General features: G+C 35.5%; 1 protein-coding gene across 8 annotated transcripts in view; it reads right to left on the bottom strand.

Moving 5' to 3' along the window:
* Positions 1 to 15,001, bottom strand: part of COG5 (component of oligomeric golgi complex 5) — a gene marked incomplete at both ends in the record, with an annotated part of 279,247 nt that overhangs the window by 147,147 nt on the left and 117,099 nt on the right. For 6 of the 8 annotated variants that reach the window (XM_080701111.1, XM_080701108.1, XM_080701109.1 and 3 more), the window contains one exon: positions 7,498 to 7,628. The exons of the other annotated variants lie outside the window; for them this stretch is intronic. In XM_080701111.1, coding sequence (XP_080557237.1) covers positions 7,498 to 7,628 — 131 coding nt within the window. The remainder of the gene's footprint in view (positions 1 to 7,497; positions 7,629 to 15,001) is intronic. 8 annotated transcript variants of the gene reach the window in all.

Genomic DNA, 15,001 nt, shown 5'->3' with positions numbered 1-15,001 from the left:
AAATAAGTTCTTCATTGTCCTCCACTCAGAACCTCTGCAAAGTTCTTCTCTTGTTTACTTGGAAGGCTTGTAATTCACAAGTTAAAGCCATCTTGCTAATTAAAATGTCATAATTTCACTGTGGGGGCCTGGTATCTATGGTGATGCAGGAACATATCCAGATCAAAATCTCTATTACCTATTTTTGAAAGCAAGCTTGAAGTAACGGAGTCTGTTTCAATCAAAATAATAAAGCCCTCTCTTTCTTCATCTGAAGGCTGTCAGTGAAAGATTGTGAGGGTCATTAGAAAGAAGAGAGAGAGGGAAAAACAGGAGTCAGGGAAGCACTACAGGTAGCTGGGAACATTCAACCCCATTCAGTGACAAAGTGATATTATATGCTTCTCAGAAGATGCACTCTAAATGGTTAGCCCTTGTGTAAGTTCAAAAAGTGGCAGTGTTACCACTATAAATCTCCAATATGGCTTAACTTAGATGTTTACTTATGCACATTTTCATGTAGGAAGGAATAGCAGTCCCCTATATCTAAACCACGATTTAGTACATGACTTTGGACACAGAAATTTTAAAGAATTATGATTTGACAATACTACAAAGCTATTTTTTAGGATCCTTTTTGTCTTTTTGGAATTAGGGATTGAACCCAGAGCACCACACCTGCAAAGCAGGCACTTTGCCACTGAATTACATCCCAGTTCAACTATAAAGCTATTTAAAACCTACAAATGAATACAGTACACTATGCAGTTAACTAGGGAAAAAAACAGTAGAATAAACAAGTTATGTGCATTTAAATATTTTTTTGGTTTGAAAACAAATGCTAAAGAAATGGCACTTATTAAATGATTGTCAGATAAAAAAATGGCTCTTTTCTTAGTCTCTTTGGACTGCAATGGCAAGATACCATAAGCCAGGTGATTTATAAAACAAATTAATTTTATTTCTCACAGTTCTGGACTTCTAGAATCAAGATGCCCATGACAGTGTATCTGATGAGGGCATTCTTTCTGTTTCATGCAAGAATGTCATGTAACTGTAATCTTACATGGAAAAAATGATAAAACAGCTCTCACACTTAAGTAAGGAATGGGATAAGAGAGCTCTGTCAGTAAATCAAAAGGTAGGATAAGAGGAGAATGTTGATGGGAAGTGGAGAAAATCTTTTATAAGGACACTAATCCCATTCATGAGGGCTCCACCCTCACACCCTCATGACCTAATCACTTTCCAGATAACTCCTCTCCTGATATCCTCTCCTTGGAGATTAGAATTTCAAGGCATGAATGGGGGTAACAAACATACATAAGACAGCAGCCATTCAACAGAAGGGAAAACAAGTTATGTTAGGGGCTCTTATGATCACTGCTATTTTGAGTAAGGATGGAATACAATGAAGTGGTAGAAATGGCATCAGCATTATTATGAGCCTGTAAACTACTGAGGAGTATATTTCATGAATGAAACAGTACTTCAAAGTTAAAATACTCTAATTCTTTTAGTCTATATAACATATATTATATAGTCAGCTATTTCAGTGATATCTGAATATAACTTGAGAAATATAAAAGCTGCAGCATCATTTCTTTTCTTTTTTTTTTTTTTTTCTTTTTTTGTGGTACTGGAGATGGAACCCAGGGGCTTTCTACCTCTGGGCTACACTCCCAGACCTATTTTATATTTGGAAACAGGGTCGCTTAAGCCCGCTGAGGCTGGCTTTGACCCTGCGTGACCCTCCTGTTTCAGCCTCCCAAGCGCGGGGATTACAAGCGTGTGCCACCATGTCCGGCTTGCAGCATCATTTCTAATCAGCAAAGAGAGTATTCTAGACATAAAAAGAGCACAAAGGACAGGCATGGTAGTGCATGCCTGCGACCCCAGTACTCTGGAGGGAGGCTGAGACAAGAGGATGGCAGCCTCAGCAACTTAGCACTGTCCTACACAACTTAGTGAGACCTGTTTCAAAATTTAAAAATAAAAAATAGGAGTGGGTGTGTAGCTCAAAGATAGAATGCCCCAGGAATCAATACTCAATACTCAGTAACACACACACACACACACACACACACACACACACACACACACACACACAGCAGAAGAGCCCTAAAGGAGAAAAAAATGTTATGTGAAAAACTAAAAGAAAACTTGTGAAACTATAAAAGCAGAGAACACAGTGGGGAGTGGACTAAAACGTGCATGTTTAAATGCTGATGAGGAGCTAAAAAAAAGGAGAGGACAGTGACATAAATAAGAGGTGGAAATATCAGAAAATAAGATTCTTAACAAAATAAAATAGGAACTAGAGCACAGGTGGTATGAGAGGCCTCTCTGTGAAGAGAAATTAATGGCATCTGCTCAGAGCCAAACAGGGGTAGGAGTATGAGGGGAAGCTTGGTAGGAAATGGAAAAGGCTAAAAGTCATAAAGTTGTGCAGAGAACAAAAACTCAGAGAAATACTGATGGACTTGTTGAGATTAGTGATCATATGAAGACTTCCTAAAGATATTTTTATGCTATAAAAATTCCTTTTTCAAAATGAACTGCTACACAAATAATTTTTAATGTAATTGCTTTAAAAATATGACTAACACCATGTGCTGTGTGCATGTATGTTTCTACCACTCCGAACCTCATTAAAATGTATAATTGCAATGCACCAATAAAAATATATATATTTTAAAAGTAGAGAGAAAATTCCAAAATTAAAAAACATTGGAACAAAGTGCTTGGATTTATCAAAGACAGGGGGAAAGAGGAGCTACAGATCATGATTTTGCCACTTGCCAGCTATGTAATCAGTTAATTTCTGACTTTCCTATATCTCTGTTATTTAACTATACAAAAAGCAGATAACTGTATTTCCCTCACAGATTTGTTATTGTGACTGAGATGACAAACATAAAGTGACTAACACAAAGCTTGGCAAGGAACGGACATTCAATAAGGGTCAGTTTAATCCTTAACTCCTAAACTGCCTGCTGGCAAGGCCAAATGACACCTGTCTTCCCACTCTTCAAGAAGAAAAGGCGTTAGCTTCAAAACACACTAGTGCACCCTGCTACCCAAGAAGAATGGTCCCAGAGGAATCATTATTGATTAAGGATTTAACCCTCCCAGCTCTGCAAAGCCAGAATGCAAACTTTGTGTAATTAACTACGACATTTAGAAGACAGAAACTATACTTTTTCCACTTCTGCTGTTTTACCTGGCAGGTTTGGTCATAGAAGGGTGTCATAGAGAAATAGATTTTGTTATGGTTTGAGAATATGTTACGGTTTGGGGAAACTGTCCCCGAGTACCCCTGTTAGGGTTCCGGACACAATTTCCCTCCAAACACACAAAAAAACCCACAAAAACAGAAAAACCATGGGTTCTTTCCTGAGCTAAGGATAAATACACATTAGCCCGGACTCTTGCTAAAGACTTAAAGAAGTTTATTAAAAAGATAGAAATACAGAAGATCGTTACAACCTCATATTGTAACACGAGGGGGTGGTTCTAACAAATTCACCAAAAATACAACATGTGGACCAGACTTTTTATACACATGACCTCCATCTTGTTCACGTAATTCTGACATAGAAAACGTCCCTGTAAGGTACCTCCCCTCACTTCCCTGCCAAGGTGTCTTTCACACAGGTCAATCCCCTCCTCCCATCCTAGCTAGATTATTATGTAGATCTGTCTTTAGAAAGAGGAAGTTCTAGCTCCCCTCTCCTATGGACTTGCTAATTACTTTTAGCTAAGGATAGCTGTTTGCTTCCTGACCTAAACCAAGACCAAGTCTTTCACAGATTTGCCCCCTCACCCAATTTTTGAAATATCTTAATAATTAGAGCTTTCTTAAATCTTCCTAGGCCATTCCCAATACTGGTACAGATTTTACTCTATTGGCTCTAGTAGACTCTAGCGTCCAATTCCTAGCTTCATGCATGTCAAAAGACAAATACAGGGCATTCATTTTGTGGATATGGATCATGTCAAAGGCCATAGAGCTCTGAAGTTATCAACTATACTGAAGAACAGCCAAAACAGTAGGCAGTTTCCTCACAGAGAGAGCAATACCTGCCCAAAGTTGCTCAATTTTGAACAATACAGTAGTTCCTGATTCCCAAGTTTCCCAGGTAAATGGTTCCATTCTACAGGAAATATATAAAAAGTAGGCAAAAAACAACAGGAAAAGCAAGCTCAATTTTACAGGTTTTTTTCTTGAGTCTTCCTATAGAGTTATTTATAGATAACTCTATAATACAACCTTGACTATTAAGATTATCTAAAGTACACTGTGTTCACAATAAGCAAATACTAACCAATACAAGCATCCTGAAGCATGCAGATATACAGATTGAAGTTTCTGGATTCAGATGGAGATTTGAAAGTTGTCAGCAAATGGGAATGTATGAGATCATCAATGAAATACAGTTAGAGTAAAAAGGGGCCTAATACATACAGGAAACACAAATATTGAGAAAATGAGGAGATGTTGTTAAGACTGAGGAAGGAATAAAAAAGCAATGTCCAGAGAAAGTCAAAAAGAGAAAAAGGAGCCAAGAGAATACCTGGGATTAGAGAAACTAAGAGAGGAAGGGATGTCACAAAGAAATAAGAAAGGAATAAAAAAGCAATATCAAGAGAAATACAAAAAAAAAAAAAAAAAGGAACCAGAGAATACTTGGGATTAGAGAAACTAAGAGAGGAAAGGGTGTCAAAAAGATACAATGGTCACTGTACCAGTATTAGAAATGGCCTAGAAAGATTTTAAAAAGTGAGCTTTGATTATTAATGTATTTGTCAAAAATTGGTCCATGGAGGTCAGATCTGTGAAGAAGAAGGGCAGTCAGGGCTTGGTTATAGCCAAGCAGTCAGGAAGCTATTATAATGCAAATAACCCTCACTAAAAATAATTAGCAAATGGATAAGAGGAGTTGGGTCCTAGGACTTCAGATTCTAAAGACAGGTTTACATAATAATGGATATCTACTTAAGAGGATGGGAGGAGGGAATTTACCTGCATGAAAAGAGAAACCTGTGAGTAAACCACTAGTTAGGTGGGAAAATTAAGGGGACAGACTTTACCTATGTCAGAGAATTTCTTAGGAGAACAAGATGGAGGATGTCATGTCTATAAAAGCTGTTCCAGTTTTGTGGGTTGGTGACTTCGTTCGGAGCAGCCCCTCATGTTATCCCTAGGTAGCATGAGGCTGTAACTGTCTTCTATATTTCTATCTTTTTAATAAATTCATTTAAATCTTCAGCAAGTGTCCAGACTATTAAATATTTATCCTTAGTCCAGGACAAGAACCTTCAGTTTTATGGGAATTGTTTCCAGGACTATTACAATGGGGACAGCTCCCCCAAAACGGTAACACTCACCCCAAACTTAACAGTCACCAAAGTAAAAATCAGAGAGAAGCAAAAGAAGCATGGCTTTTGGGAAATGTGAAGGATAATGGTGACATAATTGAAAGTAGATTAGCCAGGTGTGGTACAATCTCAGTACTTGGGAGGCTGAGACAGGAGGATCACAGGTTCAAGGACAGCCTCAGCTCCTTAGTGAGGACTCCACAACTTAGTGGGATCCTGTTTCAAGATAAAGAATAAAAAATAGGACTGGGGTTGTAGCTTGGAGGTAGAATGGCCAGGGTTCAATCCCCAGTACCGAAAAAAAAAGTAGATTTATTTCAGAAGTCATTTTGGACCAGACTAGACTGTATAATACTCGTGAAGAAAGGGAGAGATTAGTAAGAACAGTCTATTCTAAATAATTTGGTTATGAAGTAAAGACACTAAGAAACAGCTAAATAATTTATTGCTATGCACACAGTTAAAAATGAAGATTCCTTTCTCCATTTTTTTTTTGTGGGAGAAACTTTAGTATCTTTCTATGCTGCTAGCAAAAGGGAGAAGGTTGAAGGTTCAGAGGAGCACAACAGCCAAGTATGGAAGCAGCAGAGCAGGGAGACATGGAATTAGCTGCTGAAAGGAATGTAAAAGATCTGACAGAACTGCATCTTGGAGAATGAGGCTGACAGGAAGTTGAAAGAGCTCATGCCTCATGAGCTTGATTTTTCTCTGTGAGGAATGAGAGAAGATCCTCTTATGACAATAAAAAAAGGGACTGAGTTAAAGGTTGAGCGACTAAAGAAGATTTGAAACAGCCACCTGTGAAATCAAAGAGAGAACTGGACATACTAAAAATTAGTGAAATCCCAGGTACATCTCAGAACTATAAATTTTAATTACATGAATCTCATAGCTGTCTGGTTTTTGTTTTGTTTTTAAACAGTACTGAACAAGCTAGCATGGAAAAAAAAAAAATAGGGATAAACATTCAATGGCCCACAATGGTATTCTGGTGTCCAAACTTAGTAGAAAGCTAAGTGTGAGAGAATTTGAGGTATCCTTAAGAGCAATGATTCCCAGGTCCAGATATATTGAATTTTAAAAGTCTAAGCATTGGGCTTAGCTATCTGTTTTTATAAGTCCTCCCAACAAATTTGATGCATGCTGAAACTTGAGAGTCACTACTATGGAAAATAACTGAACAGATATATTGCTTCAAAATAGAAATGAAGAGATGGATTGCTTCAATATAAAAAAATTATACAGCCAGAGAAAAGGACAGACATAGTTCATAGATTAGAAAACCATCAAGTAATAAAGTCAATTGATGTTCTTAACAAAAGACTAGCTTCTTCAATCAATAAAAGAATTATGTTTTATAACAGGAATAGGAAAGAAGGCAGGAAAACAAAACAAAACAGGAGTCTAAGGTGAAAGATTGAGACACTAGATACGCAGAGCAAATATTAGTGATGAGCTGGACATGGTGGCCCACACCTGTAAAGAGGCTGAGACAGGCATATTGCAAATTCAGAGACAACCTCAGCAACTTAAAAGACTCTGGTTCAAAATAAGAAATTGAATTATTTAAATTCTGTTTCATCAAATTTAAGTAGGAATAGCAATAATACTAACCTTACTTGAGTGTTGAAAGGATGTCTTAGGCAAAGCATGCATGTTCCACAGGGATTATCTAGATGTCTATCTATACATTTTACATTAGAATCATAGGTCTCAGCCAGTGTGGTGGTGCATGATTGTAAACCTAGCATTTGGAAGGCTGAAACAGGAAGACTGAGGTTCGCCGACAGCCTCAGCTACATCCTGAGTCCCATTGCAACTCAGTGAGACCCTGTTTCATAATAAAGAATAAAACATAGGGCTGGCAGTGTAGTACAGAGGCACAATGCCCCTGGGTTCCATCCCCAGTACCGCCAATAAAAATAAAAAAAGTCACAGGTCTCTTTTTGAATTAAATCTATCAAACTATGTCAAATTTTTTCTGTACTTTGGTATGCTCTATTCTCCAGTTTAAACATAGATCTAGTTCCTCAGTGATAAAATGCAGACATATGTTATTGTTTAGAACTCAAAATTAAACGTTCATCTGTATTGCAACATATTTTTCACATTCTAAAGACAATATATTCTTTTTACCTGTGTCTCTACACCCTGCTCTAGCAGGCGCTTAGCTTGATTTTCCACTTCAAGTCGAGCTCTTGCAATAAAAAGTAGATCATTTTCTATTACTTCTATTCCAGAAAGATCTATTCCTTGAGAAAGATAATCTATTAAGAAAACACAAACATTTAAAATCCTCAGCATCAAACATCAAGGTATCAAAATATCATGTATAATAGTTTATTCAAAAATACTATAAATTTGCTGTTCAAAATCTATACTAAAAATATAATTCTCCAAGCACTTTTACTTAATAATTAGCTTTAATTTGGAGCTAAATGTTTCACTATATGAAGCAATTGGTAATACAAAGATAGAAATCATGATTATTATACGTTTAAAGCAATGCTGATGAATTATATTAAAAGTTATCAAATTTATTTTAATACAAATAAATATCTTGGTATTATCAGAAATTTCTCAAGTTGAACTTTAGTCTTAAGTTATTCTCTAACAGTGAAACATTTCAAACAAATATCCAACATTTGGAGAAATGATTAATAAATTATGAAAGTCCTTATTAGCATTTTTTTCCAGTTGTTGATCAAGCAAAACTAGTAATTACATTGAAGGATTTTTATGAAATTACTAAAATAAAAAATTATATGAGTGATATGTGCATGCATGTCTCTACCATCCTGTACTATTATTAAGATATATGACTACAATGCACCAATAAAAATTTTTAAAAAATTATATGGAGTAAATAACTCCATTTATAAGCTTATATAAGCTTACACATAAGCTTGCAGAGTAAGAATTATGAAAACACTACTAAGATGTTAACAGTTGTTTCTACATGTTTAGAATTTGAGTAATTTTTAAAAATTGGCTTTTTACTTACTTAGATATATCTAAAGTACTTAAAATGCTAGAAATAAAAGTCAAGGTTCAATTATATGTACATATATATGTATATACATATACATATACATATATATATATATATATATATATATATTTTTTTTTTTTTTTTTTTTTTTTTTGCGTTACTGGCGATGAAACCCTTCTACCTCCAGGCTTCGGGCTACACTCCTGGACGTATTCTATATTTAATTTGGAAACACAGTCTCTTAAGCCAGTGAGGCTGGCTTCAAACCTGAGCAATCCTCCTGTCTCTGCCTCCCAAGCTCCCAAGGATTACAAGCATGCGCCACCATGCCTGGTTTAATATATTTATTTTAAAAAATAAAATTAAAAAAATATATTTATTTTTAAAAATAAAATTAGAAATTTTTACATAAAACAAACCATTTTGCCAGTTAATAGAATATCAAATGTATTTTTCCAACATTCTCTTATTTAGGGCTGTGTTTTATCTTTCATCTTATTAAAAGATATCCCGAGCACTTCATATTATGGTTTACTTGAGTTACAACATACTAATTAGATCAAACTACATTAAAGTATCCAATACAATGCTAACTAACCACTTAATACTCAAATAGCTTCTGACTGAATACTGTACACAGTAAGTTAAACATAAGAGGGCAAAAGGAAATAATTTAAAAGTTTTCAGTGGTTATTTTTGCTTATTTGATTCAATCACAAGCATTTTGAAGTGCATATATCCAAAATGATGCAAAACTTATCACAGTAAAAAGATAACTGCAAATGCCATCAAATTGTTTGGGCTTCAATTTCAACACAATCTCACTAAGTGATCACAATCAAAGCTTCCTTGAGATTCAGTTGTTTTTTGGGGGGGTTCCATTTGTAAAATGGTAAAAGTTAATAATTCATAATAATACTCCTCAGACTCAAAATACTCAATACTCAAATATTCCTCGGAATCAAAATAAGCTGATCAATGTCAAACTACATTACATACTAACTTATTATGTAAATTTAGTGTGAACTGTAATCCACAGGAAATAAAAAGAAAATCTGATTTTTTTCACTTTAAATTTTATTTTTCTGAGAAATTTGAAGGAAGAAAGTTTTATATTCAGGGGCACAGAACAGAGGATAGTTAGAGAATTTCTTTATCTCAATTTATTCTGTTAAAATATTTTCATTAAGCCGGGCTTGGTGGAACATGCTTGTACTTCCAGCGCTTGGGAGGCTGAGACAGGAGATTCCACAGGTTCAAAGTTAGCCTCAGCTACTTAGTGAGGCTCTCAGCTACTTAGTGAGACCCTGTTTCCAAATAAAATATAAAATAGGTTTGGGAGTATACCCCAGAGGTAGAAAAAGCCCCTGGGTTCCATCCCAGTACCCCCCCGCCCAATATACATATTATTTGGGACATTAAACCACTAACAATACCTAAGGAAGGTTAATAAAGGTGAAATAAAGTGTTTCTAATAATTAGGTCTATGAGGGTATTTGTAGCTTATATAAGTTATAAATGCATTTTTTCTATTTTTTCCAATTAAGATTAAATAAGTATGAACCCATGATAGAAATTAAAGTATTTTAGACAAAGATATTATAAAAGTTATTATAACTGTATTCTGTATGCTCAAAGAAAAAAACACTAAACATGTTAAGTAAAGTAATGGAAAACTAAGTAAGGCACAAATAGAAGGACTAAACCCAAGGGCATTTTGCCTCTGAGCTATATATCCCCAGCCCTTTTTTTGTTGTTGTTTTGGTGGTACTGGGGGTGGAACCCGGGGGGCTTCCTACCTCTGGGCTATGCTCCCAGACCTATTTTTATATTTTATTTGGAAACAGAGTCTCACTAAGTTGCTGAGAGCCTCACTAAGTAGCTGAGGCTGGCTTCAAATCTGTGTGATTCTCCTGTCTCAGCCTCCCAATCACAGGGATTACAGGCGTGTGCTACCACGCCCAGCTTATCCCCAGCCCTTTTTTATTTTTTATTTTGAAAAGAGTCTTACTAAGTTGCTGAGGGCCTTGATAACTTATGGAGATTGGCCTCAAATCTATAAACTTCCTGTCTCATCCTCCCAAGTACTACGATTACAGGTGTGCACCGCTGCCACACTGGGCTACAAACAGAATTTTTAAAGATAAAATGTACAATGTTTGGATGAGATTATCATCAGAGAAGACATCATAAGTGGAATATTTTGTCTTGGGGAAAAGAATTTAAGGAAAGATGAGCTGGTAACTGAATCAAGGCTTTTAAAAACACCATGTTAAATCAAAGAAATGCTTTTCAAAGAGGGGGAATTGTATAGCCCCATAACATAGAGACAGTCACTGTGAAGTGAATCATTAGAATTTGCATGAGTTATGCTTGAGAAATTTATGAATTCCCAAATTCTCAACCAGCCCCTGAATAGTATATATCCTCTCTCTGGAAATTTATGTGAGAAAGAGCATAAGAAGCAAAAACTGATGTATAGGGACTAGAAAGCTGACTACAGCCACTTATCAATAAAAGTGGCTGCCTCCTACACGCTAAGTTTGCAAAGAGCACCATTGAGATATATGCCTCCAAAACAACAAGTAATCAGCAGATGCTTCTAAATACATAAAATCTTGATGGCACTTTATTTTGGTGTACTCTTTTCATATATATCTTTTTTGAACTTACCTATGACTTGTTTTGGTCTTTTATTTCTTGGTAATTATACTTATTTACAATTTCCCTCCCTCCCTCCCTCCCTCCCTCCTTTCTTTCTCTTTCTTTCTCTTTCTTTCCTTTCTTTCTTTCTTTCTTTCTTTCTTTCTTTCTTTCTTTCTTTCTTTCTTTCTTTCTTTCTTTCTTTCTTTCTTTCTTTCTGTGGTACCAGGATTCCTGAAAACCCTTCTACCTCCGGGCTACACTCCCAGACACCTATTTTTTATATTTTTATTTGGAAACAGGGTCTCTTAAAACCAGCGAGGCTGGCTTCGAACCTGTGCGATCCTCCTGTCTCCACCTCCCAAGTGCGGGGATTACAAGCGTGTGCCACCATGCTGGGTGGTTTTGTTTTTGATGCTGAGGATTGAACCCAGGGTTTCTCATGCGAAACATATACTCTACCATTGAGCTATATCACATTACAGTGTGAGCGCGCGCGCGCGTGCGTGCGTGCGTGTGTGTGTGTGTGTGTGTGTGTGTATTCTACTGGGGATTGAAAACAGGGAAGTTCTACCTCCAAGCTACACCCCTAGCCCTTTTATTTTTCATATTGAAATAGGGTCTTGGCTAGGTTGTTGAGTCTTCTGTCACTAAGCTTTTAAGGTTGCTCTAGAATCTGCTATCTTCCTTGTCTCAGCTGCTCAAGTGCTGGGGATTACAGGTATGTACCACCACATCTAGCTTATAGTATCTTTTTTACTAACTTACTATTATACCCACCCGATTTTGTCCTTATATAACCAAATTTTGACAACTGGTCAATATTTTATCAAATGAGTGAAATAAAATTTTACTTATCTTTCTGTTTATCATAAATAACTACTTTCAAGCGGATTATATCTAGAATTATTTCCTTCAAAATGTATTAAAACAGAAATATTAGATCAAAGAAACACTTCTAAGTTTCTTGACAAAAATGACTTTTTAAAGGAACTATACATTTTTTCCTAATAATGTATGGGACTGCTTTAATCATAGATAGGGCTGAAGATTATCATTATTTTTGAATAGCTTATATGTTGATATATGAAATATATTCTTTATGATGGTCTAATATTTTAAGTGAGAAGGGTGAATAGCATTAGTTTCATTTTCTTTTGAGAGTGTTGACATAATTTTTGCATCCCTGTCTGTCTCTTAAATCATTTTGTATTAGTTACATAAAAATATTCAGTGTTTGCCTATCAAATTTGCTTTCAGTATTTTCAGTTTTTACAGTTTTTAATTTTAGTTATTTTTACATAGTATTTCTTGAGACCAATCTTAGAACACAATGGTGTAATTATCTTTAAAAAGCTCCACATTTGATCCTTTAACACAAGCCTGCCTGATGGAAAATATTCAGGCTAAAGTTGTCTTATATAAAAGCAAATATTAACATACAAAACTGGGTTTTAGAAGGATATATGGAAGATTGATTGAGTAATTCAGAAAGAAAAAATGTCCATTTAGTATCCATCCAGTCAACAAAACTTTTATCTTCAAAATTAAAATTTATTACATTGCAAAAAATGGGGCTTATCAACAGAACCACAGTTTAACTTGTTCTGGAGCACTGATCTTGGCTACCATCTCAGATATTACATAAAAAACACAATTAATAGAAAATGACAACTTGTTAAACAAATGACAACTTTAAAATAAGACAAAACAAAATTAAAACCACAAAATAATACCAAATAATATTAAAAGCATAATGTTAAAACACTGAACTAATTTATCCAATAAAAAATGAGATTTGAGACTCTACTTCCCAAAATAACAACGATGCTGATACTACAGAAGTCAAGAAAGGAGTTCCATTTTAAATTTAAGGTACTCCAATTGTTAAAAAATTGCTTTAAATACACACCACACACACACACACACACACACACACACACACACACACACACACACAATGTACTGGCTCATTTAAAAAAAAATCCTTTCAGCAAATAAGCCTCAAAAAACACATAATCCAATCTCTATTACCACAAAATCAGCATCTTTCACAGCCAGATAACACCATCAACAGAGAAACAAAAAATGTAAATACAAGGGACAGAGAAAAAGAGGGCTGTAAAAGCCAGACACCAGAAAGAAACCAGACCGCAGTGCTGTGGCCGGAGCCATGGGACAGAGCAGCGTGGGTGTCATCTTCCCTTGCAGCACTAGTCTCCAAAGAGGAGGGGGACTCAGAACAGAGCTCAGAGCCACAGAGGAGATACGCTGGCCTCACGGCTGAGGACGCAAAAGCAGCGCCTTACTGCTGGCGGCAGCGGTGAGTTCACAGGACGGCACCAGACCAACACACTAAACAGCCCACCAGGCTCCAGAGAGGAGCGGCGAACAGCGAGCCGAAGTGAGCCGCTGTCGATCAGCTGGGTGAAATTTGGCAGATTTTTTGTCGCCGGGAACGTCTAATTGTCAAAATGACCAATGTGGAAGCCAAGCAGAGAATCTTAAAGCAACAAAAACAAAGGGCCAAGTGACATTCAGAGGCAAACCAATTAGAATCACTCCAGACTTCCCAAACCAAGTCATGAGAGCCAGAAGGGCTTGGAGTAACATATTCCAAACTCTGAAAGAAAACAACTTCCAGCCAAAAATTTCCTACCCAGCAAAACTTTCTATCAAATTAGATGGAGAAATAAGAAGCTTCCATGACAAACAGAAACTGAAGGAATTTATGTCTTCAAAACCAGTGCCAGAGAAAATACTCAAAGAGATTAACTACAAAGAAGAAATAGGTAACACACACCAGAACCAGAGAAACAAGATTTTCCATCCAACACACAACTAAGATTGGTTATCTGTGGAGATTCATTATTTATGGTAGTCTTTTACCTATCTTCTAAATTGTATTGTTTGCTTTTATTGCTGCTAATTTTTAGGATTTCTAGTTGGAATATTAATATACCTTCAGATAAAGCATTTGGAAATATTTTATCCCATTCTATCAGTAACTTTTAACTCTGTCTACATTGTCTTTGGATATACAATTTTTTTTTTTATTTTTTAGGGAGTTTGTTTACCCTTCTGTTGCCTGTGCCATTGAAATCATATCTAAGAAATCACTGCCGATTTCAATGTTGTGAGGTTTTATGACCCAGATTTTCTTCTAAAAGTTTATAGTCTTAAGATTTATATTTAGGTCTTTTATCTATTTTGAGTTAAATTTGTATATGGTGTTAGGTAAGGGTCCAATTTTATTCTTTTTCATGTAATTATTATTTTTCAACAATATTTAGTTAAAAGATTATTATTTTTTCCACCAAATGTTCATGGAAACCTTGTCAAAAATAACTTGACAATATAGGGAAGAATTTATCTCTAGGCTTTTATTTAACTCCAATGGTTTATATATCTGCCTTTAGAACAGTACTACACTGTTTCAATTATTGTAGCTCTATAAGGTTTGAAATCAGAAAATAGACATCTTCTAGCTTTGTTCTTTTTCGAGATCATTTTGGGTATCTAGAGTCCACATTCCATATTAGGATAAAATTTTTTCTGAAAAATAAATAAATAAATGTATGACAGTTTCACCTAAAAAAAAAAAAAAAGAAAAAACATTCTCTGGTAAAAAAGAAAGCAAAAAGAAATATTAAAATGTTATCTTTAAGTCATCAAAAGCTTGGTATCAGACAAATGAAACTGTTATGAGAGATTATCATTGTTAATTCTGGATAAATTGCTATAATACTAGATGTCAACCACTAAACCAAGCATGGGAAGGAGGGATGGGAAGGGAACGGGGTGGGGATCAGGTAGGGGCTAACTGGGCGATGTGTACATGTATGTTTACAAAAGTTTTTTTTTTATCCCTTTATGATGTATGAGTACAGTGCACCAATAAAAAAAAATTTAAAAAAACACACATACTGTTGGAGAAAACTTTTAAGTCATCAAAAACTTCCTTAAGGGCAATTACATGTACACTGATTTTCATTTCCTTATGCA

Source organism: Muscardinus avellanarius (genome assembly GCF_963383645.1).
Source record: "Muscardinus avellanarius genome assembly, chromosome: 9".
NCBI lineage: Eukaryota > Metazoa > Chordata > Mammalia > Rodentia > Gliridae > Muscardinus > Muscardinus avellanarius.
The sequence above is the reverse complement of the archived record's forward strand: the minus strand, read 5'-3'. Positions and strand labels throughout refer to the sequence as shown.